Here is a 26,188-nt window from a genome sequence, read left to right as displayed (position 1 = left end):
CTCACACACACTCTGCCTCTCTCTCACTCTCAGACACTCTGCCTCTTTCTCTCTCTCTCTCTCTCACTCTGCCTCTCTCTCACTCACTCTGCCTCTCTCTCTCTCTCTCTCACTCACTCTGCCTCTCTCTCTCACTCACTCTGCCTCTCTCTCTCTCACACACTCTGCCTCTTGCTGTCGCTCTCTCTCTCTCTCTGTCTCAGCCCCCCACTCTCACTCCAGTTTCACTCTCTTTCCTCTCTCTCTCACACACACTCTGCCTCTCTCTCACTCTCAGACACTCTGCCTCTCTCTCTTTCTCTCTCTCACTCACTCACTCTGCCTCCCTCTCTCTCTCTCACTCTGCCTCTCTCTCTCTCACTCACTCTGCCTCTCTCTCTCTCTCACTCACTCTGCCTCTCTCTCTCTCACTCACTCTGCCTCTCTCTCTCTCTCTCTCACACTCACTCTGCCTCTCTCTCTCTCTCACTCACTCTGCCTCTCTCTCTCACACACTCTGCCTCTCTCTCTCTCTCACTCACTCTGCCTCTCTCTCTCTCTCTCTCTCTCTCACTCACTCACTCTCTCTCTCCCTCTCGCTCTCTCTCACACTCTGCCTCTCTCTCTCTCACTGTGGTGATACACCACTGTACCTCCCTACCATTGTACATAGTATATAATAGTTGTGCGTAACGTGGCCCTGTAATACTGTGTATTGTACTGTAACTATGAAGAGGTTCGGTCACTGGTAGGTAACCCGACCTGGCCACGGAGAGCTCCGCCATAGCCACTCCCCCGGGAGTCAGTATAAGAACCTCTTCTGGGACAGCCCCCATTCTGTCTGGAGTCGTCTGTGTCGGGTAAGCCTCCCATGTAGTATATTAAAGCCTGAGTTAAAGTCTCACATGTCTTTGTGGTTCTTGACGCTTAGCGCATCACTCACACACTCTGCCTCTCTCTCTCACTCACTCACTCTGCCTCTCTCTCTCTCTCACTCACTGCCTCTCTCTCTCACTCACTCTGCCTCTCTCTCTCACTCTCTTTCTCTCACTCACTCTGCCTCTCTCTCTCTCTCACACACTCTGCCTCTCTCTCTCTCACTCATCCACTCTGCTTCTCTCTCTCTCACACACACTCTGCCTCTCTCTCACTCTCACTCACTCTGCTTCTCTTTCTCTCTCTCACTCACTCTGCCTCACTCTCTCTCTCTCTCACACACACGCTGCCTCTCTCTCTCACTCTCTCTCTCACTCACTCACTCTGCCTGTCTCTCTCTCTCTCACTCATCCACTCTGCTTGTCTCTCTCTCTCTCTCTCTCACTCACTCTGTGTGTCTCTCTCTCTCTCACTCTGCCTCTCTCTCTCACTTACTCTGCCTCTCTCTCTCTCTCTCACTCACTCTGCCTCTCTCTCTCTCTCTCTCTCACTCACTCTGCCTCTCTCTCTCACTCACACTGCCTCTCTCTCTCTCTCTCACACACTCTGCCTCTCTCTCACTCACTCTGCCTCTCTCTCTCTCTCTCACTCTGCCTCTCTCTCTCTCTCTCTCACTCTGCCTCTCTCTCTCTCACTCACTCTGCCTCTCTCTCTCACTCTGCCTCTCTCTCTCTCTCTCTCTCACTCACTCTGCCTCTCTCTCTCACTCACACTGCCTCTCTCTCTCTCTCTCTCACTCTGCCTCTCTCTCTCTCTCACTCACTCTGCCTCTCTCTCTCACTCACTCTGTCTCTCTCTCTCTCTCTCACTCACTCTGCCTCTCTCTCTCCCTCTGCCTCTCTCTCTCTCTCTCTCTCACTCACACTGCCTCTCTCTCTCCCTCTCTCTCTCACACACACTCTGCCTCTTGCTGTCGCTCTCTCTCTCTGTCTCAGCCCCCCACTCTCACTCCAGTTTCACTCTCTTTCCTCTCTCTCTCACACACACTCTGCCTCTCTCTCACTCTCAGACACTCTGCCTCTCTCTCTCTCTCTCTCACTCTGCCTCTCTCTCTCTCTCTCTCACTCACTCTGCCTCTCTCTCTCTCTCTCACTCACTCTGCCTCTCTCTCTCACTCACTCTGCCTCTCTCTCTCACACACTCTGCCTCTTGCTGTCGCTCTCTCTCTCTCTGTCTCAGCCCCCCACTCTCACTCCAGTTTCACTCTCTTTCCTCTCTCTCTCACACACACTCTGCCTCTCTCTCACTCTCAGACACTCTGCCTCTCTCTCTCTCTCTCTCTCACTCACTCACTCTGCCTCCCTCTCTCTCTCTCACTCTGCCTCTCTCTCTCTCACTCACTCTGCCTCTCTCTCTCTCTCACTCACTCTGCCTCTCTCTCTCTCACTCACTCTGCCTCTCTCTCTCTCTCTCTCTCTCACTCACTCTGCCTCTCTCTCTCTCTCACTCACTCTGCCTCTCTCTCTCTCACACACTCTGCCTCTCTCTCTCTCTCACTCACTCTGCCTCTCTCTCTCTCTCACTCACTCTGCCTCTCTCTCTCTCTCTCTCTCACTCTGCCTCTCTCTCTCTCTCACACACTCTGCCTCTCTCTCTCTCTCTCTCACACACTCTGCCTCTCTCTCACTCACTCACTCACTCTGCCTCTCTCCCTCTCGCTCTCTCTCACACTCTGCCTCTCTCTCTCTCTCACACACTCTGCCTCTCTCTCTCACTCACTCACTCTGCCTCTCTCACTCTCTCACTCACTGCCTCTCTCTCTCTCTCTCACTCACTCTGCCTCTCTCTCTCTCTCTCACTCATCCACTCTGCTTCTCTCTCTCTCTCTCTCACTCACTCTGCTTCTCTTTCTCTCTCTGACACACTCTGCCTCTCACTCTCTCTCTCACCACTCTGCCTCCCTCTCTCTCACTCACTCACTCTGCCTCTCTCTCTCTCCCTCTCGCTCTCTCTCTCTCTCTCTCTCTCACTCTGCCTCTCTCTCTCTCTCTCTCACTCACTCTGCCTCTCTCTCTCACTCTCTTTCTCTCACTCACTCTGCCTCGCTCTCTCTCTCTCTCACTCTGCTTCTCTCTCTCTCACACTCTGCCTCTCTCTCTCTCACGCTCACTCTGCCTCTCTCTCACACTCACTCACTCTGCCTCTCTCGCTCTCTCACTCTGCCTCTCTCTCTCTCTCTCTCTGACTCACTCTGCCTCTCTCTCACTCTGCTTCTCTCTCTCTCACACTCTGCCTCTCTCTCTCTCACGCTCACTCTGCCTCTCTCTCACACTCACTCACTCTGCCTCTCTCTCTCTCTCTCACTCTGCCTCCCTCTCTCACTCACTCACTCTGCCTCTCTCTCTCTCTCTCTCTCTCTCTGCCTCTCTCTCTCTCTCTGACTCACTCTGCCTCTCTCTCTCTCACTCACTCTGCCTCTCTCACTCACTCACTCTGCCTCTCTCTCTCTCTCTCTCTCACTCACTCTGCCTCTCTCTCTCACTCACTCACTCTGCCTCTCTCTCTCTCTCACTCACTCTGCCTCTCTCTCTCACTCACTCTGTCTCTCTATCTCTCTCTCACACACACTGCCTCTCCCTCTCTCTCACACACTCTGCCTCTCTCTCACTCACTCACTCTGCCTCTCTCTCTCACTCACTCACTCTGCCTCTCTCTCTCTCTCTCTCACTCACTCTGCCTCTCTCTCTCACTCACTCTGTCTCTCTCTCTCTCTCTCACACACTCTGCCTCTCTCTCTCACTCACTCACTCTGCCTCTCTCTCTCTCTCTCTCACTCTGCCTCTCTCTCTCTCACTCACTCTGCCTCTCTCTCTCTCTCTCTCTCACTCTGCCTCTCTCTCTCACTCACACTGCCTCTCTCTCTCACACACTCTCCCTCTTGCTGTCGCTCTCTCTCTCTGTCTCAGCCCCCCACTCTCACTCCAGTTTCACTCTCTTTCCTCTCTCTTTCACACACACTCTGCCTCTCTCTCACTGTCAGACACTCTGCCTCTCTCTCTCTCTCTCTCTCACTCACTCACTCTGCCTCTCTCTCTCTCTCTCTCTCACTCTGCCTCTCTCTCTCTCACTCACTCTGCCTCTCTCTCTCTCTCTCTCTCTCACTCACTCTGCCTCTCTCTCTCACTCACACTGCCTCTCTCTCTCTTTCTCACACACTCTGCCTCTCGCTGTCGCTCACTCTCGCTCTGTCTCAGGCCCGCACTTTCACTCCAGTTTCACTCTCTTTCCTCTCTCTCTCTCACACACTCTGCCTCTCTCTCTCTCTCACACACTCTGCCTCTCTCTCTCTCTTCCTTGCTCTCTCACACACACTCTGCCTTTCTCTCTCTCTCTCTCTCACACACACTCTGTTTGTCTGTCTTTCTCACACAGTCTGCCTCTCGCTGTTGCTCACTCTCTCTCTCTCTCAGCCCCCCCCCCCCATTCTCACTCCAGTTCCACTCTCTTTGCTCTCTCTCTCCACAGGTTGTTACAGAGTCTCTGAGGAATGAGGTGATAATTCGGACTCTCTCTGTCACCTTGTTGGATGTAAGTCTGCACAAATGCGCTCGGAACTGTGGAATAACCTCACCAGCATCCCTCGAACCCAACATCTTCACTCATCGACTCGCCTCCCCGCCTCACAATACTCCCAACCCCAACACCAATCCACCAGCTGCCCCGATACCCCCTCAACACCCTCACCCTGTCCCCTTCGGACTCCCCTCGTCCTCACACAGCAGATTACTGTGTAAAGTTAAAGTGCTTGGGATGGTTTCTTGAGATGGATAGAAAACCGGTTCGCAGACAGGAAGCAAAGAGTTGAAATAAATGGGTCTTTTTCTGATTGGCAGACAGTGACTAGTGGCGTACCGCAGGGATCTGTGCTAGGACCCCAACTGTTCACATATATTAATGATTTGGACGAGGGAACTAAATTAGTATCACCAAATTTGCAAATGATAGAAAGTTGGGTGGGAGGGTGAGCTGTGAGGAGGATACAGAGATGCTTCAGCAGGATGTAGACAGGCTGAGCGAGTGGGCACCTGCATGGCAGATGCAGTATAATGTGGGTAAATGTGGGGCTATCCTCTTCGGTAGCAAACATAGGAAGGCAGATTATTATTGGAATGAGTGTAAATTGAGAGAAGTGGATACTCAGCGAGACCGTGGTGTCCTCGTGTATCAGCCGCTGAACGTAAGCCCACAAGTTCATCAGGCAGTAAAGAGGTCAACTGATATGTTGGTCTTCAAAGCGAGAGGATTTGAGTTTCGGAACAGAGATGTTTTACTGTAATTGTTTCGGGCCTTGGTGAGGCCCTGGAGTATTGTGAGCAGTTTTGGTCTCCTTCTCTGAGGAAGGATGTTCTTGCTCAGGAGGGAGGGCAGCGAAGGTTTACCAGGCTGATTCCTGGGATGGTGGGACTGTCATATGAGGAGAGACTAAATCGGTGACAAATATATTCACTGGAGTTTAGAAGACTGAGAGGGGATCTCATAGAAATTTATAAAATTCTCACAGGATTAGACAGAGTAGATTGGAAAGAATCATAGAATTTACAGGGTAGAAGGAGGCCATTCGGCCCATTGAGTCTGCACCTGCCCCTACAAAGAGCACCCTACTCCTGCCCACGTCTCTACGCTCTCCCTGGAACCCAGTAACCCCCATTTAACCTTTTTGGCCACTAAGGACAACTTATCGTGGCCAATCCACCTAACCTGCACATCTTTGGACTGCGGGAGGAAACCGGAGCACCCGGAGGAAACCCACGCAGACACGGGGAGGACGTGCAGACTCCGCCCAGACAGTGACCCAAGCCGGGGATCGAACCTGGGACCCTGGAGCTGTGAAGCAACTGTGCTAACCACTATGCTACCGTGCTATGATGTCCATCGTTGCTATGATACTCTGAAAGAATGTTCCCGATGGTGGGGGGGGACCAGAATTAGGGGTCATAGTTTGTAGATGAGGGGTAAAACGTTTAGGGCACATGTGAGGACAAATTTCTTCACCCAGAGAGCGGTGAATCTGCGGCTGTGAATCGCTACCGCAGAAAGTAGTTGAGGGCAAAACGTTGTGTGATTTCAAGAAGGAATCAGAAAAAGCTCTTGGGGCTAAAGGGATCAGTGGATATTTGGGAAGGCGGAATCAAGGTCCTAAACACGATCAGCTATAATCACAATTAATGGCAGAGCAGGCTCGAACGGTGAAATTACCACCTCCTGGTTCTATGTTTCTATGTTCCTCCCCCTCAACCCTGGTTCCCCCGTTCCACCCACTCGACCTTGGTTCAGTCGTTCTCCCTTCCCCCCCTGGCTCCCTCATCTCCTCCCCCCCACCTCGTTCCTGCCCCTCACCCCCGGATTCCTCTTCCCTCCTCCCCACCCTGACTCCCTCTTTCCCCCTCCACCACTCCTGGCCCACACTCATCCCTGGATCCTTCATTTTTTTTTTTGTCCCCCAGCTCCCTCCAATCACACCCCTGCCCGTGCGCTGCCCTGGATTTGACACAGGAAGTTCACCTTGGGGTCAAACGTAGCGTGGTGGCAGCGAAGGTGCTGGCTGAACCTCGGGCTGGTTGCCAGAGGAGCGGGACGGAGTCGGTCGCTCGGTAACGGAAGGGGGAGTGGTGGGGAGGGAGGCCTCCGTTGCTCATAACGCCTGCTCCCGTTACAGGAGACAGAGGCCCGTGCCATTCACCAGTTCCAGTACATGGCCTGGCCCGATCACGGCATCCCGAAGGACTTCGACAATCTCCTGGAAATGTTAGACCTGGTTCACCGGCGCCAGGGCGAGCTGACCACCCCCATCTGTGTGCACTGCAGGTAGGGAGACTGGCTGAGGCATGGAGACACTCTGCCCCCACTCTACCAGGCTAAGCAAGGCCTCAGGTTAATGCGCGCGTGCTAGGTCGAGTGTGTGAGGGACTGACGAGTGAGGCCGGACTGTCTGTCCAAACAGAATTATAGGCTCGGGTTGTCTGACAGCATTTGAAATGCTAGGCCCCATTTTCAGGCAATACATTTTGGAAGCCAATGTGCGCACAGCAAAATACAGCAGATTATGTCCCTCATCACCAGGTTTTCCTCAGCGATGTTCTGTAGCGAGCGATCAATATTGTCTCTAGGACAACGGGACAGACTCCCTACTCCCACACGCAACTTTCCCGAAACGGCACATGAGGTTCAGCATGTCATTCTGACACAAGATTTCTGCGCGCCCTTGGCACTGACCCTCGGACAGTGCGGCACTCCCCCGGTGCCGACCCTCGGACAGTGCGGCACTCCCTCAGCGTTGACCCTCGGACAGTGCGGCACTCCCTCGGCGCTGACCCTCGGACAGTGCGGCACTCCCTCGGCGCTGACCCTCGGACAGTGCGGCACTCCCTCGGCGCTGACCCTCGGACAGTGCGGCACTCCCTCGGCGCTGACCCTCGGACAGTGCGGCACTCCCTCGGCGCTGACCCTCGGACAGTGCGGCACTCCCTCGGCGCCGACCCACGGACAGTGCGACACTCCCTCGGTGCTGACCCTCGGACAGTGCGGCACTCCCTCAGCGTTGACCCTCGGACAGTGCGGCACACCCTCGGCGCTGACCCTCGGACAGTGCGGCACTCCCTCGGCGCCGACCCTCGGACAGTGCAACACTCCTTCGGCGCTGAACCTCGGACAGTGCGGCACTCCCTCGGCGCCGACCCTCGGACAGTGCGACACTCCCTCGGCGCTGACTCTCGTACAGTGCGGCATTCCCTCGGCGCTGCCACTCGGACAGTGCGGCACTCCCTCGGCGCCAACCCTCGGACAGTGCGACACTCCCTCGGTGCTGACCCTCGGGACAGTACGGCACTCCCTTGGCGTTGCCACTCGGACAGTGCGGCACTCCCTCGGCGCTGACCCTCGGACAGTGCAGCGCTCCCTCGGTGCTGACCCTCGGACAGTGCGGCGCTCGCTCGGTGCTGACCCTCGGACAGTGCGGCGCTTGCTCGGCGCTGACCCTCGGATAGTGCGGCGCTCCCTCGACGCCGACCCTCAGACAGTGCGGCACCCCCTCGGCGCTGACCCTCGGACAGTGCGGCATTCCCTCGACGCTGACCCTCGGACAGTGCGGCACTCCCTCGGCGCTGACCCTCGGACAGTGCGGCACTCCCTCGGCGCTGACCCTCGGACAGTGCGGCACTCGCTCGGTGCTGACACTCGGACAGTGCGGCACTCGCTCGGCACTGACCCTCGGACAGTGCGGCACTCCCTCGGTGCTGACCCTCGGACAGTGCGGCACTCCCTTGGCTCTGACACTCGGACAGTGCGGCACTCCCTCGGCGCTGACCCTCGGACAGTGCGGCATTCCCTCGACGCTGACCCTCAGACAGTGCGGCACTCGCTCAGCGCTGACCCTCGGGCAGTGCGGCACTCGCTCGGTGCTGACCCTTGGACAGTGCGGCGCTCCCTCGACGCCGACCCTCAGACAGTGCGGCACTCCCTCGGCGCTGACCCTCGGACAGTGTGGCACTCCCTCGACGCTGACCCTCGGACAGTGCGGCACTCCCTCGGCGCTGACCCTCAGACAGTGTGGCACTCCCTCGGTGCTGACCCTCGGACAATGCGACACCCCCTCGGTGCTGACCTTCGGACAGTGCGGCACTCCCTCGGTGCTGACCCTCGGACAGTGCGGCACTCCCTCAACGCCGACTCTCGGACAGTGCGGCATTCCCTCGGCGCTGACCCTCGGACAGTGCGGCACTCGCTCGGTGCTGACCCTCGGACAGTGCGGCGCTCCCTCGACGCCGACCCTCAGACAGTGCGGCACTCCCTCGGCGCTGACCCTCGGACAGTGTGGCAGTCCCTCGACGCTGACCCTCGGACAGTGCGGCACTCCCTCGGCGCTGACCCTCAGACAGTGTGGCACTCCCTCGGTGCTGACCCTCGGACAATGAGGCACCCCTTCGGTGCTGACCTTCGGACAGTGCGGCACTCCCTCGGTGCTGACGCTCGGACAGTGCGGCACTCCCTCGACGCCGACTCTCGTACAGTTCGGCATTCACTCGGCGCTGACCCTCGGACAGTGCTGCACTCCCTCGGCGACGACCCTCGGACGGTGCGGCGCTCCCTCGGTGCTGACACTCGGACAGTGCGGCGCTCCCTCGGCGCTGACACTCGGACAGTGCGGCGCTCCCTCGGCGCTGACCCTCGGACAGTGCGGAGCTCCCTCGGCACTGACCCTCGGACATTGCGGCACTCTCTCGACGCCGACCCACGGACAGTGCGGCACTCCCTCGGTGCTGACTCTCCGACAGTGCGGCACTCCCTCGGCGCTGACCCTCGGACAGTGCGGCACTCCCTCGGCGCCGACCCTCGGACAGTGCGGCACTCCCTCGATGCTGACCCTCGGACAATGCGGCGCCCCCTCAACGCCGACCCTCGGACAGTGCGGCACTCTCTCGATGCTGACTCTCGGACATTGCGGCGCTCCCTCGGTGCTGACCCTCGGACAGTGCGGCACTCCCTCGACGCTGACCCTCGGACAGTGCGGCACTCCCTCGGCGCTGACCATCGGACAGTGCGGCATTCCCTCGGCGCTGACCCTCGGACAGTGCGGCACTCCCTCGGCGTCGACCCTCGGACAGTGCGGCACTCCCTCGGCGCTGACCCTCGGACAGTGCGGCACTCCCTCGGCGCTGACCCTCTGACAGTGCGGCACTCCCTCGACACCGACCCTCGGACAGTGCGGCACTCCCTCGGCGCTGACCCTCGGACAGTGCGGCACTCCCTCGGCGCTGACCCTCGGACAGTGCGCACTCCCTCGGCGCAGACACTCAGACATTGCGGCACTCCCTCGGCGCTGACCCTCGGACAGTGCGGCACTCCCTCGGCGCCAACCCTCGGACAGTGCGGCACTCCCTCGGCACTGACCCACGGACAGTGCGGCACTCCCTCGGCGCCAACCCTCGGACAGTGCGGCACTCCCTCGGCACTGACCCACGGACAGTGCGGCACTCCCTCAATGCCGACCCTCGGACATTGCGGCGCCCCCTCGGCGCCGGCACTCGGACAGTGCGGCCCTCGCTCGGTGCTGACCCTCGGACAGTGCGGCATTCCCTCGGCGCTGACCCTCGGACAGTGCGGCACTCCCTCGGCGCTTACCCTCGGACAGTGCGGCACTCCCTCGGCGCTGACCCTCGGACAGTGCGGCACTCCCTCGGCGCTGACCCTCGGACAGTGCGGCACTCCCTCGGCGCTGACCCTCGGACAGTGCGGCACTCCCTCGGCGCTGACCCTCGGACAGTGCGGCACTCCCTCGGCGCTGACCCTCGGACAGTGCGGCACTCCCTCGGCGCTGACCCTCGGACAGTGCGGCACTCCCTCGGCGCTGACCCTCGGACAGTGCGGCACTCCCTCGGCGCTGACCCTCGGACAGTGCGGCACTCCCTCGGCGCTGACCCTCGGACAGTGCGGCACTCCCTCGGCGCTGACCCTCGGACAGTGCGGCACTCCCTCGGTGCTGACCCTCGGACAGTGCGGCGCTCCCTTGGCTCTGACACTCGGACAGTGCGGCGCTCCCTCGTCACTGACCCTTGGACAGTGCGGCACTCCGTCGACGCCGACCCTCGGACAGTGCGGCACTCCCTCGGCGCTGACCCTCGGACAGTGCGGAGCTCCCTCGGCGCTGACCCTCGGACAGTGCGGCGCTCCCTCGGTGCTGACACTCGGACAGTGCGGCGCTCCCTCGGCGCTGACACTCGGACAGTGCGGAGCTCCCTCGGCACTGACCCTCGGACATTGCGGCGCTCTCTCGACGCCGACCCACGGACAGTGCGGCACTCTCTCGACGCCGACCCACGGACAGTGTGGCACTCCCTCGGTGCCGACCCTCGGACAGTGCGGCACTCCCTCGGCGCTGACCCTCGGACAGTGCGGCACTCCCTCGGCGCCGACCCTCGGACAGTGCGGCACTCCCTCGATGCTGACCCTCGGACAGTGCGGCGCCCCCTCAACGCCGACCCTCGGACAGTGCGGCACTCCCTCGGTGCTGACCCTCGGACAGTGCGGCACTCCCTCGGTGCTGACCCTCGGACATTGCGGCGCCCCCTTGGCGCCGGCACTCGGACAATGCGGCACTCCCTCGGCGCTGACCATCGGACAGTGCGGCATTCCCTCGGCGCTGACCCTCGGACAGTGCGGCACTCCCTCGGCGTCGACCCTCGGACAGTGCGGCACTCCCTCGGCGCTGACCCTCGGACAGTGCGCACTCCCTCGACACCGACCCTCGGACAGTGCGGCACTCCCTCGGCGCTGACCCTCGGACAGTGCGGCACTCCCTCGGCGCTGACCCTCGGACAGTGCGCACTCCCTCGGCGCAGACACTCAGACATTGCGGCACTCCCTCGGCGCTGACCCTCGGACAGTGCGGCACTCCCTCGGCGCCAACCCTCGGACAGTGCGGCACTCCCTCGGCACTGACCCACGGACAGTGCGGGACTCCCTCAATGCCGACCCTCGGACATTGCGGCGCCCCCTCGGCGCCGGCACTCGGACAGTGCGGCCCTCGCTCGGTGCTGACCCTCGGACAGTGCGGCACTCCCTCGGCGCTGACCCTCGAAAAGTGCGGCACTCCCTCGAGGCTGACCCTCGGACAATGCGGCAATCCCTCGGTGCTGGCCCTCGGACAGTGCGGCACTCCCTCGGTGCTGTCCCTCGGACAGTGCGGCACTCCATCGGTGCTGACCCTCGGAAAGTCCGGCACTCCCTCGACGCCGACTCTCTTACAGTGCGGCATTCCCTCGGCGCTGACCCTCGGACAGTGCGGCACTCCCTCGGCGCTGACCCTCGGACAGTGCGGCACTCCCTCGGCGCTGACCCTCTGACAGTGCGGCACTCCCTCGGCGCTGACCCTCGGACAGTGCGGCACTCCCTCGGCGCTGACCCTCGGACAGTGCGGCACTCCCTCGGCGCTGACCCTCGGACAGTGCGGCACTCCCTCGGCGCTGACCCTCGGACAGTGCGGCACTCCCTCGGTGCTGACCCTCTGACAGTGCGGCACTCCCTCAGTGCCGACCCTCGGACAGTGCGGCGCTCCCTCGTTGCTGGCCCTCGGACAGTGCGGCGCTCCCTCAGCGCTGACCCTCGGACAGTGCGGCGCTCCCTCGCCGCTGACCCTCGGACAGTGCGGCACTCCCTTGACGCCGACCCTCGGACATTGCGGCGCTCTCTCGACGCCGACCCACGGACAGTGCGGCACTCCCTCGACGCCGACCCACGGACAGTGTGGCACTCCCTCGGCGCTGACCCTCGGACAGTGCGTCTCACCCTCGGCGCTGACCCTCGGACAGTGTGTCACTCCCTCGTCGCTGACCCTCGGACAGTGCGGCGCTCCCTCGGCGCCGACCCTCAGACAGTGCGGCACTCCCTCGTCGCTGACCCTCGGGCAGTGCGGCACTCCCTCGGCGCTGACCCTCGGACAGTGCGGCACTCCCTCGGCGCCGACCCTCGGACAGTGCGGCGCTCCCTCGGCGCCGACCCACGGACAGTGCGGCACTCCCTCGGCGCTGACCCTCGGACATTGCGGCGCTCTCTCGACGCCGACCCACGGACAGTGCGGCACTCCCTCGTCGCTGACCCTCGGGCAGTGCGGCACTCCCTCGGCGCCGACCCTCGGACAGTGCGGCACTCCCTCGACGCCGACCCACGGACAGTGCGGCGCTCCCTCGGCGCCGACCCACGGACAGTGCGGCACTCCCTCGGCGCTGACCCTCGGACAGTGCGTCTCACCCTCGGCGCTGACCCTCGGACAGTGCGGCACTCCCTCGACGCTGACCCTCGGACAGTGCGGCACTCCCTCGACGCCGACCCACGGACAGTGCGGCGCTCCCTCGGCGCTGACCCTTGGACAGTGCGTCTCACCCTCGGCGCTGACCCTCGGACAGTGTGTCACTCCCTCGACGCCGACCCACGGACAGTGCGGCGCTCCCTCGGCGCCGACCCACGGACAGTGCGGCACTCCCTCGGCGCTGACCCTCGGACAGTGCGTCTCACCCTCGGCGCCGACCCACGGACAGTGCGGCACTCCCTCGACGCCGACCCACGGACAGTGCGGCGCTCCCTCGGCGCTGACCCTCGGACAGTGCGACACTCCCTCGGCGCTGACCCTCGGACATTGCGGCGCTCTCTCGACGCCGACCCACGGACAGTGCGGCGCCCCCTCGGTGCTGACACTCGGACAGTGCGGCACTCCCTCGATGCTGACCCTCGGACAGTGCGGCGCCCCCTCGGTGCTGACACTCGGACAGTGCGGCACTCCCTCGACGCCGACCCTCGGAAATTGCGGCGCCCCCTCGGCGCCGGCACTCGGACAGTGCGGCACTCCCTCGGCGCTGACCCTCGGACAGTGCGGCACTCCCTCGATGCTGACCCTCGGACAGTGCGGCGCCCCCTCGACGCCGACCCTCGGACAGTGCGGCACTCCGTCGATGCTGACCCTCGGACAGTGCGGCACTCCGTCGATGCTGACCCTCGGACAGTGCGGCACTCCGTCGATGCTGACCCTCGGACAGTGCGGCACTCCCGCGGCGCTGACCCTCGGACAGTGCGTCTCACCCTCGGCGCCGACCCACGGACAGTGCGGCACTCCCGCGGCGCTGACCCTCGGACAGTGCGTCTCACCCTCGGCGCTGACCCTCGGACAGTGCGGCGCTCCCTCGGCGCTGACCCTCGGACAGTGCGACGCTCCCTCGGCGCTGACCCTCGGACATTGCGGCGCTCTCTCGACGCCGACCCACGGACAGTGCGGCGCCCCCTCGGTGCTGACACTCGGACAGTGCGGCACTCCCTCGATGCTGACCCTCGGACAGTGCGGCGCCCCCTCGGTGCTGACACTCGGAAAGTGCGGCACTCCCTCGACGCCGACCCTCGGAAATTGCGGCGCCCCCTCGGCGCCGGCACTCGGACAGTGCGGCACTCCCTCGGCGCTGACCCTCGGACAGTGCGGCTCTCCCTCGATGCTGACCCTCGGACAGTGCGGCGCCCCCCTCGACGCCGACCCTCGGACAGTGCGGCACTCCGTCGATGCTGACCCTCGGACAGTGCGGCACTCCGTCGATGCTGACCCTCGGACAGTGCGGCTCTCCGTCGATGCTGACCCTCGGACAGTGCGGCGCCCCCTCGGTGCTGACACTCGGACAGTGCGGCACTCCCTCGACGCTGACCCTCGGACAGTGCGGCACTCCCTCGACGCCGACCCGCGGACAGTGCGGCACTCCCTCGACGCCGACCCACGGACAGTGCGGCACTCTCTCGGCGCTGACCCTCGGACAGTGCGGCACTCCCTCGGCGCTGACCCTCGGACAGTGCGTCTCACCCTCGGCGCTGACCCTCGGACAGTGTGTCACTCCCTCGTCGCTGACCCTCGGACAGTGCGGAGCTCCCTCGGCGCCGACCCTCGGACAGTGCGGCACTCCCTCGGCGCTGACCCTCGGGCAGTGCGGCACTCCCTCGGCGCTGACCCTCGGACAGTGCGGCACTCCCTCGGCGCCGACCCTCGGACAGTGCGACACTCCCTCCGTGCCAATCCTCGGACAGTGCGGCGCTCCCTCGACGCCGACCCACGGACAGTGCGGCACTCCCTCGATGCTGACCCTCGGACAGAGCGGTGCCCCCTCGACGCCGACCCTCGGACAGTGCGGCACTCCCTCGATGCTGACCCTCGGACAGTGCGGCACTCCGTCGATACTGACCCTCGGACAGTGCGGCGCCCCCTCGGTGTTGACACTCGGACAGTGCGGCACTCCCTCGACGCTGACCCTCGGACAGTGCGGCGCCCCCTCGAAGCCGACCCTCGGACAGTGCGGCACTTCCTCGGCGCTGACCCTCGGACAGTGCGGCACTCTCTCGGCACTGACCCTCTGACAGTGCGGCACTCCCTCGGGGCTGACCCTCTGACAGTGCGGCACTCCCTCAGTGCCGACCCTTGGACAGTGCGGCGCTCCCTCGACGCAGACCCTCGGACAGTGCGGCTCTCCCTCGGCGCCGACCCTCGGACAGTGCGGCACTCCCTCGTCGCTGACCCTCGGGCAGTGCGGCGCTCCCTCGCCGCTGACCCTCGGACAGTGCGGCACTCCCTTGATGCCGACCCTCGGACATTGCGGCGCTCTCTCGACGCCGACCCACGGACAGTGCGGCACTCCCTCGACGCCGACCCACGGACAGTGTGGCACTCCCTCGGCGCTGACCCTCGGACAGTGCGTCTCACCCTCGGCGCTGACCCTCGGACAGTGTGTCACTCCCTCGTCGCTGACCCTCGGACAGTGCGGCACTCCCTCGGCGCCGACCCTCGGACAGTGCGGCACTCCCTCGACGCCGACCCACGGACAGTGCGGCGCTCCCTCGGCGCCGACCCACGGACAGTGCGGCACTCCCTCGATGCTGACCCTCGGACAGTGCGGCGCCCCCTCGGTGCTGACACTCGGACAGTGCGGCACTCCCTCGACGCCGACCCACGGACAGTGCGGCGCCCCCTCAGTGCTGACACTCGGACAGTGCGGCACTCCCTCGATGCTGACCCTCGGACAGTGTGGTGCCCCCTCGGTGCTGACACTCGGACAGTGCGGCACTCCCTCGACGCCGACCCTCGGAAATTGCGGCGCCCCCTCGGCGCCGGCACTCGGACAGTGCGGCACTCCCTCGGCGCTGACCCTCGGATAGTGCGGCACTCCCTCGATGCTGACCCTCGGACAGTGCGGCGCCCCCTCGACGCCGACCCTCGGACAGTGCGGCACTCCCTCGATGCTGACCCTCGGACAGTGCGGCACTCCGTCGATGCTGACCCTCGGACAGTGCGGCGCCCCCTCGGTGCTGACACTCGGACAGTGCGGCACTCCCTCGACGCTGACCCTCGGACAGTGCGGCACTCCCTCGTCGCTGACCCTCGGACAGTGCGGCACTCCCTCGACGCTGACCCTCGGACAGTGCGGCACTCCCTCGACGCCGACCAGCGGACAGTGCGGCACTCCCTCGACGCCGACCCACGGACAGTGCGGCACTCCCTCGGCGCTGACCCTTGGACAGTGCGGCACTCCCTCGGCGCTGACCCTCGGACAGTGCGTCTCACCCTCGGCGCTGACCCTCGGACAGTGTGTCACTCCCTCGTCGCTGACCCTCGGACAGTGCGGCGCTCCCTCGGCGCCGACCCTCGGACAGTGCGGCACTCCCTCGACGCCGACCCACGGACAGTGCGGCACTCCCTCGACGCCGACCCACGGACAGTGCGGCACTCCCTCGGCGCTGACCCTCGGACAGTGCGTCTCACCCTCGGCGCTGACCCTCGGACAGTGTGTCACTCCCTCGTCGCTGACCCTCGGACAGTGCGGAGCTCCCTCGGCGCCGACCCTCGGACAGTGCGGCACTCCCTCGGCGCTGACCCTCGGGCAGTGCGGCACTCCCTCGGCGCTGACCCTCGGACAGTGCGGCACTCCCTCGGCGCCGACCCTCGGACAGTGCGACACTCCCTCCGTGCCAATCCTCGGACAGTGCGGCGCTCCCTCGACGCCGACCCACGGACAGTGCGGCGCTCCCTCGGCGCTGACCCTCGGACATTGCGGCGCTCTCTCGACGCCGACCCACGGACAGTGCAGCACTCCCTCGGCGCTGACCCTCGGACAGTGCGGCACTCCCTCGATGCTGACCCTCGGACAGAGCGGTGCCCCCTCGACGCCGACCCTCGGACAGTGCGGCACTCCCTCGATGCTGACCCTCGGACAGTGCGGCACTCCGTCGATACTGACCCTCGGACAGTGCGGCGCCCCCTCGGTGCTGACACTCGGACAGTGCGGCACTCCCTCGGCGCCGACCCTCGGACAGTGCGACACTCCCTCCGTGCCAATCCTCGGACAGTGCGGCGCTCCCTCGACGCCGACCCACGGACAGTGTGGCGCTCCCTCGGCGCTGACCCTCGGACAGTGCGGTGCTCCCTCGGCACTGACCCTCGGACATTGCGGGGCTCTCTCGGCACTGACCCTCGGACAGTGCGGCGCTCCCTCGGCACTGACCCTCGGACATTGCGGTGCTCTCTCGAGGCCGACCCTCGGACAGTGCGGCGCCCCCTCGGTGCTGACACTCGGACAGTGCGGCACTCCCTCGGCGCCGACCCTCGGACAGTGCGACACTCCCTCCGTGCCAATCCTCGGACAGTGCGGCACTCCCTCGACGCCGACCCTCGGACATTGCGGCGCCCCCTCGGCGCCGACCCTCGGACAGTGCGGCATTCCCTCGGCGCCGACCCTCGGACAGTGCGGCACTCCCTCGATGCTGACCCTCGGACAGTGCGGCATTCCCTCGACGCCGACCCTCGGACATTGCGGCGCCCCCTCGGCGCCGGCACTCGGACAGTGCGGCATTCCCTCGGCGCTGACCCTCGGACAGTGCGGCACTCCCTCGGCGCTGACCCTCGGACAGTGCGGCACTCCCTCGATGCTGTCCCTCGGACAGTGCGGCGCCCCCTCGACGCAGACGCTCGGACAGTGCGGCGCTCCCTCGGTGCCGGAACTCGGACAGTGCGGCACTCCCTCGGCGCTGACCCTCGGACAGTGCGGCGCCCCCTCGGCGCCGGCACTCGGACAGTGCGGCATTCCCTCGGCGCCGGAACTCGGACAGTGCGGCACTCCCTCGGCACCGACCCTCGGACAGTGCGGCGCCCCCTCGACGCCGACCCTCGGACAGTGCGGCGCCCCCTCGACGCCGACCCTCGGACAGTGCGGCACTCCCTCGGTGCCGGAACTCGGACAGTGCGGCACTCCCTCGACGCCGACCCTCGGACAGTGCGGCACTCCCTCGGTGCCGGAACTCGGACAGTGCGGCATTCCCTCGGCACCGACCCTCGGACAGTGCGGCGCCCCCTCGACGCCGACCCTCGGACAGTGCGGCGCCCCCTCGATGCTGACCCTCGGACAGTGCGGCGCCCCCTCGGCGCCGGCACTCGGACAGTGCGGCACTCCCTCGGCGCTGACCCTCGGACAGTGCGGCGCCCCCTCGGCGCCGGCACTCGGACAGTGCGGCACTCCCTCGGCGCTGACCCTCGGACAGTGCGGCGCCCCCTCGGCACCGGCACTCGGACAGTGCGGCACTCCCTCGATGCTGACCCTCGGACAGTGCGGCACTCCCTTGATGCCGACCCTCGGACATTGCGGCGCTCTCTCGACGCCGACCCACGGACAGTGCGGCACTCCCTCGACGCCGACCCACGGACAGTGTGGCACTCCCTCGGCGCTGACCCTCGGACAGTGCGTCTCACCCTCGGCGCTGACCATCGGACAGTGTGTCACTCCCTCGTCGCTGACCCTCGGACAGTGCGGCACTCCCTCGGCGCCGACCCTCGGACAGTGCGGCACTCCCTCGACGCCGACCCACGGACAGTGCGGCGCTCCCTCGGCGCCGACCCACGGACAGTGCGGCGCCCCCTCAGTGCTGACACTCGGACAGTGCGGCACTCCCTCGATGCTGACCCTCGGACAGTGTGGCGCCCCCTCGGTGCTGACACTCGGACAGTGCGGCACTCCCTCGACGCCGACCCTCGGAAATTGCGGCGCCCCCTCGGCGCCGGCACTCGGACAGTGCGGCACTCCCTCGGCGCTGACCCTCGGACAGTGCGGCACTCCCTCGGCGCTGACCCTCGGACAGTGCGGCACTCCCTCGATGCTGACCCTCGGACAGTGCGGCGCCCCCTCGACGCCGACCCTCGGACAGTGCGGCACTCCCTCGATGCTGACCCTCGGACAGTGCGGCACTCCGTCGATGCTGACCCTCGGACAGTGCGGCGCCCCCTCGGTGCTGACACTCGGACAGTGCGGCACTCCCTCGACGCTGACCCTCGGACAGTGCGGCACTCCCTCGTCGCTGACACTCGGACAGTGCGGCACTCCCTCGACGCTGACCCTCGGACAGTGCGGCACTCCCTCGACGCCGACCCGCGGACAGTGCGGCACTCCCTCGACGCCGACCCACGGACAGTGCGGCACTCCCTCGGCGCTGACCCTTGGACAGTGCGGCACTCCCTCGGCGCTGACCCTCGGACAGTGCGTCTCACCCTCGGCGCTGACCCTCGGACAGTGTGTCACTCCCTCGTCGCTGACCCTCGGACAGTGCGGCGCTCCCTCGGCGCCGACCCTCGGACAGTGCGGCACTCCCTCGACGCCGACCCACGGACAGTGCGGCACTCCCTCGACGCCGACCCACGGACAGTGCGACACTCCCTCCGTGCCAATCCTCGGACAGTGCGGCACTCCCTCGACGCCGACCCTCGGACATTGCGGCGCCCCCTCGGCGCCGACCCTCGGACAGTGCGGCATTCCCTCGGCGCCGACCCTCGGACAGTGCGGCACTCCCTCGATGCTGACCCTCGGACATTGCGGCACTCCCTCGGTGCCGGCACTCGGACAGTGCGGCATTCCCTCGACGCCGACCCTCGGACATTGCGGCGCCCCCTCGGCGCCGGCACTCGGACAGTGCGGCATTCCCTCGGCGCTGACCCTCGGACAGTGCGGCACTCCCTCGGCGCTGACCCTCGGACAGTGCGGCACTCCCTCGATGCTGTCCCTCGGACAGTGCGGCGCCCCCTCGACGCAGACGCTCGGACAGTGCGGCGCTCCCTCGGTGCCGGAACTCGGACAGTGCGGCACTCCCTCGGCGCTGACCCTCGGACAGTGCGGCGCCCCCCTCGGCGCCGGCACTCGGACAGTGCGGCATTCCCTCGGCGCCGGAACTCGGACAGTGCGGCACTCCCTCGGCACCGACCCTCGGACAGTGCGGCGCCCCCTCGACGCCGACCCTCGGACAGTGCGGCGCCCCCTCGACGCCGACCCTCGGACAGTGCGGCACTCCCTCGGTGCCGGAACTCGGACAGTGCGGCACTCCCTCGACGCCGACCCTCGGACAGTGCGGCACTCCCTCGGTGCCGGCACTCGGACAGTGCGGCATTCCCTCGGCACCGACCCTCGGACAGTGCGGCGCCCCCTCGACGCCGACCCTCGGACAGTGCGGCGCCCCCTCGATGCTGACCCTCGGACATTGCGGCGCCCCCTCGGCGCCGGCACTCGGACAGTGCGGCACTCCCTCGGCGCTGACCCTCGGACAGTGCGGCGCCCCCTCGGCGCCGGCACTCGGACAGTGCGGCACTCCCTCGGCGCTGACCCTCGGACAGTGCGGCGCCCCCCTCGGCACCGGCACTCGGACAGTGCGGCACTCCCTCGATGCTGACCCTCGGACAGTGCGGCACTCCCTTGATGCCGACCCTCGGACATTGCGGCGCTCTCTCGACGCCGACCCACGGACAGTGCGGCACTCCCTCGACGCCGACCCACGGACAGTGTGGCACTCCCTCGGCGCTGACCCTCGGACAGTGCGTCTCACCCTCGGCGCTGACCCTCGGACAGTGTGTCACTCCCTCGTCGCTGACCCTCGGACAGTGCGGCACTCCCTCGGCGCCGACCCTCGGACAGTGCGGCACTCCCTCGACGCCGACCCACGGACAGTGCGGCGCTCCCTCGGCGCCGACCCACGGACAGTGCGGCACTCCCTCGATGCTGACCCTCGGACAGTGCGGCGCCCCCTCGGTGCTGACACTCGGACAGTGCGGCACTCCCTCGACGCCGACCCACGGACAGTGCGGCGCCCCCTCAGTGCTGACACTCGGACAGTGCGGCACTCCCTCGATGCTGACCCTCGGACAGTGTGGCGCCCCCTCGGTGCTGACACTCGGACAGTGCGGCACTCCCTCGACGCCGACCCTCGGAAATTGCGGCGCCCCCCTCGGCGCCGGCACTCGGACAGTGCGGCACTCCCTCGGCGCTGACCCTCGGACAGTGCGGCACTCCCTCGATGCTGACCCTCGGACAGTGCGGCGCCCCCTCGACGCCGACCCTCGGACAGTGCGGCACTCCCTCGATGCTGACCCTCGGACAGTGCGGCACTCCGTCGATGCTGACCCTCGGACAGTGCGGCGCCCCCCTCGGTGCTGACACTCGGACAGTGCGGCACTCCCTCGACGCTGACCCTCGGACAGTGCGGCACTCCCTCGTCGCTGACACTCGGACAGTGCGGCACTCCCTCGACGCTGACCCTCGGACAGTGCGGCACTCCCTCGACGCCGACCCGCGGACAGTGCGGCACTCCCTCGACGCCGACCCACGGACAGTGCGGCACTCCCTCGGCGCTGACCCTTGGACAGTGCGGCACTCCCTCGGCGCTGACCCTCGGACAGTGCGTCTCACCCTCGGCGCTGACCCTCGGACAGTGTGTCACTCCCTCGTCGCTGACCCTCGGACAGTGCGGCGCTCCCTCGGCGCCGACCCTCGGACAGTGCGGCACTCCCTCGACGCCGACCCACGGACAGTGCGGCACTCCCTCGACGCCGACCCACGGACAGTGCGGCACTCCCTCGGCGCTGACCCTCGGACAGTGCGTCTCACCCTCGGCGCTGACCCTCGGACAGTGTGTCACTCCCTCGTCGCTGACCCTCGGACAGTGCGGAGCTCCCTCGGCGCCGACCCTCGGGCAGTGCGGCACTCCCTCGGCGCTGACCCTCGGGCAGTGCGGCACTCCCTCGGCGCTGACCCTCGGACAGTGCGGCACTCCCTCGGCGCCGACCCTCGGACAGTGCGACACTCCCTCCGTGCCAATCCTCGGACAGTGCGGCCCTCCCTCGACGCTGACCCACGGACAGTGCGGCGCTCCCTCGGCGCTGACCCTCGGACATTGCGGCGCTCTCTTGACGCCGACCCACGGACAGTGCAGCACTCCCTCGGCGCTGACCCTCGGACAGTGCGGCACTCCCTCGATGCTGACCCTCGGACAGAGCGGTGCCCCCTCGACGCCGACCCTCGGACAGTGCGGCACTCCCTCGATGCTGACCCTCGGACAGTGCGGCACTCCGTCGATACTGACCCTCGGACAGTGCGGCGCCCCCTCGGTGCTGACACTCGGACAGTGCGGCACTCCCTCGGCGCCGACCCTCGGACAGTGCGACACTCCCTCCGTGCCAATCCTCGGACAGTGCGGCGCTCCCTCGACGCCGACCCACGGACAGTGTGGCGCTCCCTCGGCGCTGACCCTCGGACAGTGCGGTGCTCCCTCGGCACTGACCCTCGGACATTGCGGGGCTCTCTCGGCGCTGACCCTCGGACAGTGCGGCGCTCCCTCGGCACTGACCCTCGGACATTGCGGCGCTCTCTCGAGGCCGACCCTCGGACAGTGCGGCACTCCCTCGACGCCGACCCTCGGACATTGCGGCGCCCCCTCGGCGCCGACCCTCGGACAGTGCGGCATTTCCTCGGCGCCGACCCTCGGACAGTGCGGCACTCCCTCGATGCTGACCCTCGGACATTGCGGCACTCCCTCGGTGCCGGCACTCGGACAGTGCGGCATTCCCTCGACGCCGACCCTCGGACATTGCGGCGCCCCCTCGGCGCCGGCACTCGGACAGTGCGGCATTCCCTCGGCGCTGACCCTCGGACAGTGCGGCACTCCCTCGGCGCTGACCCTCGGACAGTGCGGCACTCCCTCGATGCTGTCCCTCGGACAGTGCGGCGCCCCCTCGACGCAGACGCTCGGACAGTGCGGCGCTCCCTCGGTGCCGGCACTCGGACAGTGCGGCACTCCCTCGGCGCTGACCCTCGGACAGTGCGGCGCCCCCTCGGCGCCGGCACTCGGACAGTGCGGCATTCCCTCGGCGCCGGAACTCGGACAGTGCGGCACTCCCTCGGCACCGACCCTCGGACAGTGCGGCGCCCCCTCGACGCCGACCCTCGGACAGTGCGGCGCCCCCTCGACGCCGACCCTCGGACAGTGCGGCACTCCCTCGGTGCCGGAACTCGGACAGTGCGGCACTCCCTCGACGCCGACCCTCGGACAGTGCGGCACTCCCTCGGTGCCGGAACTCGGACAGTGCGGCATTCCCTCGGCACCGACCCTCGGACAGTGCGGCGCCCCCCTCGACGCCGACCCTCGGACAGTGCGGCGCCCCCTCGATGCTGACCCTCGGACAGTGCGGCGCCCCCCTCGGCGCCGGCACTCGGACAGTGCGGCACTCCCTCGGCGCTGACCCTCGGACAGTGCGGCGCCCCCTCGGCGCCGGCACTCGGACAGTGCGGCACTCCCTCGATGCTGACCCTCGGACAGTGCGGCATTCCCTCGGCGCTGACCCTCGGACATTGCGACGCCCCCTCGGCGCCGGCACTCGGACAGTGCGGCACTCCCTCGGCGCTGACCCTCGGACAGTGCGGCGCCGGCACTCGGACAGTGCGGCATTCCCTCGGCACTGACCCTCGGACAGTGCGGCACCCCCCTCGACGCCGACCCTCGGACATTGCGGCGCCCCCTCGATGCTGACCCTCGGACAGTGCGGCGCCCCCTCGGTGCCGGCACTCGGACAGTGCGGCACTCCCTCGGCGCCGGCACTCGGACAGTGCCGCACTCCCTCGACGCCGACCCTCGGACATTGCGGCGCCCCCTCGATGCTGACCCTCGGACAGTGCGGAGCCCCCTCGGCGCCGGCGCTCGGACAGTGCGGCATTCCCTCGGCACCGACCCTCGGACAGTGCGGCGCCCTCTCGACGCCGACCCTCGGACATTGCGGCGCCCCCTCGATGCTGACCCTCGGACAGTGCGGCGCCCCCTCGGCGCCGGCGCTCGGACAGTGCGGCATTCCCTCGGCACCGACCCTCGGACAGTGCGGCATTCCCTCGGCACCGACCCTCGGACAGAGCGGCGCCCCCTCGACGCCGACCCTCGGACAGTGCGGCACTCCCTCGGTGCTGACCCTTGGACAGTGCGGCACTCCCTCGGTGCCGGCATTCGGACAGTGCGGCATTCCGGCACTCCCTCGGCGCTGACCCTCGGACAGTGCGGCACTCCCTCGGTGCCGGCACTCGGACAGTGCGGCACTCCCTCGGCGCTGACCCTCGGACAGTGCGGCACTCCCTCGGCGCTGACCCTCGGACAGTGCGGCGCCCCCTCGGCGCCGGCACTCGGACAGTGCGGCACTCCCTCGACGCCGACCCTCGGACATTGCGGCGCCCCCTCGATGCTGACCCTCGGACAGTGCGGCGCCCCCTCGGCGCCGGCACTCGGACAGTGCGGCATTCCCTCGGCGCTGACCCTCGGACATTGCGGCACTCCCTCGGCACTGACCCTCGGACAGTGCGGCATTCCCTCGGCGCTGACCCTCGGACATTGCGGCGCCCCCTCGGTGCCGGCACTCGGACAGTGCGGCACTCCCTCGGCGCTGACCCTCGGACAGTGCGGCATTCCCTCGGCGCCGGCACTCGGACAGTGCGGCATTCCCTCGGCGCCGGCACTCGGACAGTGCGGCACTCCCTCGGCACTGACCCTCGGACAGTGCGGCGCCCCCTCGACGCCGACCCTCGGACAGTGCGGCGCCCCCTCGACGCCGACCCTCGGACAGTGCGGCGCCCCCTCGGCGCTGACCCTCGGACAGTGCGGCGCTCCCTCGGTGCCGGCACTCGGACAGTGCGGCACTCCCTCGGCGCTGACCCTCGGACAGTGCGGCGCCCCCTCGGCGCCGGCACTCGGACAGTGCGGCACTCCCTCGGCACTGACCCTCGGACAGTGCGGCGCCCCCTCGGCGCTGACTCTCGGACAGTGCGGCGCTCCCTCGGTGCCGGCACTCGGACAGTACGGCACTCCCTCGGCGCTGACCCTCGGACAGTGCGGCGCTCCCTCGGTGCCGGCACTCGGACAGTGCGGCACTCCCTCGGCGCTGACCCTCGGACAGTGCGGCGCCCCCTCGGCGCCGGCACTCGGACAGTGCGGCATTCCCTCGGCGCTGACCCTCGGACAGTGCGGCATTCCCTCGATGCTGACCCTCGGACATTGCGGCGCCCCCTCGGCGCCGGCACTCGGACAGTGCGGCATTCCCTCGGCGCTGACCCTCGGACAGTGCGGCGCTCCCTCGGCGCTGACCCTCGGACAGTGCGGCATTCCCTCGGCGCTGACCCTCGGACAGTGCGGCATTCCCTCGATGCTGACCCTCGGACAGTGCGGCACTTCCTCGGCGCTGACCCTCGGACAGTGCGGCACTCTCTCGGCACTGACCCTCTGACAGTGCGGCACTCCCTCGGGGCTGACCCTCTGACAGTGCGGCACTCCCTCGGGGCTGACCCTCTGACACTGCGGCGCTCCCTCGACGCTGACCCTCGGACAGTGCGGCTCTCCCTCGGCGCCGGCACTCGGACAGTGCGGCACTCCCTCGGCGCTGACCCTCGGACAGTGCGGCACTCCCTCGATGCTGACCCTCGGACAGTGCGGCGCCCCCTCGACGCCGACCCTCGGACAGTGCGGCACTCCCTCGATGCTGACCCTCGGACAGTGCGGCACTCCGTCGATGCTGACCCTCGGACAGTGCGGCGCCCCCTCGACGCTGACCCACGGACAGTGCGGCACTCCCTCGACGCTGACCCACGGACAGTGCGGCACTCCCTCGGCGCTGACCCTCAGACAGTGCGGCACTCCCTCGACGCTGACCCACGGACAGTGCGGCGCTCCCTCGGCGCCGACCCACGGACAGTGCGGCACTCCCGCGGCGCTGACCCTCGGACAGTGCGTCTCACCCTCGGCGCCGACCCACGGACAGTGCGGCACTCCCTCGACGCCGACCCACGGACAGTGCGGCGCTCCCTCGGCGCTGACCCTCGGACAGTGCGACGCTCCCTCGGCGCTGACCCTCGGACATTGCGGCGCTCACTCGACGCCGACCCACGGACAGTGCGGCGCCCCCTCGGTGCTGACACTCGGACAGTGCGGCACTCCCTCGATGCTGACCCTCGGACAGTGCGGCGCCCCCTCGGTGCTGACACTCGGAAAGTGCGGCACTCCCTCGACGCCGACCCTCGGAAATTGCGGCGCCCCCTCGGCGCCGGCACTCGGACAGTGCGGCACTCCCTCGGCGCTGACCCTCGGACAGTGCGGCACTCCCTCGATGCTGACCCTCGGACAGTGCGGCGCCCCCTCGACGCCGACCCTCGGACAGTGCGGCACTCCGTCGATGCTGACCCTCGGACAGTGCGGCACTCCGTCGATGCTGACCCTCGGACAGTGCGGCTCTCCGTCGATGCTGACCCTCGGACAGTGCGGCGCCCCCTCGGTGCTGACACTCGGACAGTGCGGCACTCCCTCGACGCTGACCCTCGGACAGTGCGGCACTCCCTCGACGCCGACCCGCGGACAGTGCGGCACTCCCTCGACGCCGACCCACGGACAGTGCGGCACTCTCTCGGCGCTGACCCTCGGACAGTGCGGC

At 66.5% G+C, this 26,188-nt stretch overlaps 1 protein-coding gene across 1 annotated transcript in view; it reads left to right on the top strand.

Moving 5' to 3' along the window:
- Positions 1-26,188, top strand: part of ptpn18 (protein tyrosine phosphatase non-receptor type 18) — a 391,917-nt gene that overhangs the window by 73,094 nt on the left and 292,635 nt on the right. The window contains exons 7-8 of the mRNA XM_072487997.1: positions 4,381-4,443; positions 6,572-6,720. Of these exons, the coding sequence (XP_072344098.1) occupies positions 4,381-4,443; positions 6,572-6,720 (212 nt within the window). The remainder of the gene's footprint in view (positions 1-4,380; positions 4,444-6,571; positions 6,721-26,188) is intronic.

This window comes from Scyliorhinus torazame, chromosome 22 (assembly GCF_047496885.1).
Source record: "Scyliorhinus torazame isolate Kashiwa2021f chromosome 22, sScyTor2.1, whole genome shotgun sequence".
Classification (NCBI taxonomy): domain Eukaryota; kingdom Metazoa; phylum Chordata; class Chondrichthyes; order Carcharhiniformes; family Scyliorhinidae; genus Scyliorhinus; species Scyliorhinus torazame.
Note: the sequence above shows the minus strand (reverse complement) of the source record. Positions and strands in the feature narration are given on the sequence as shown.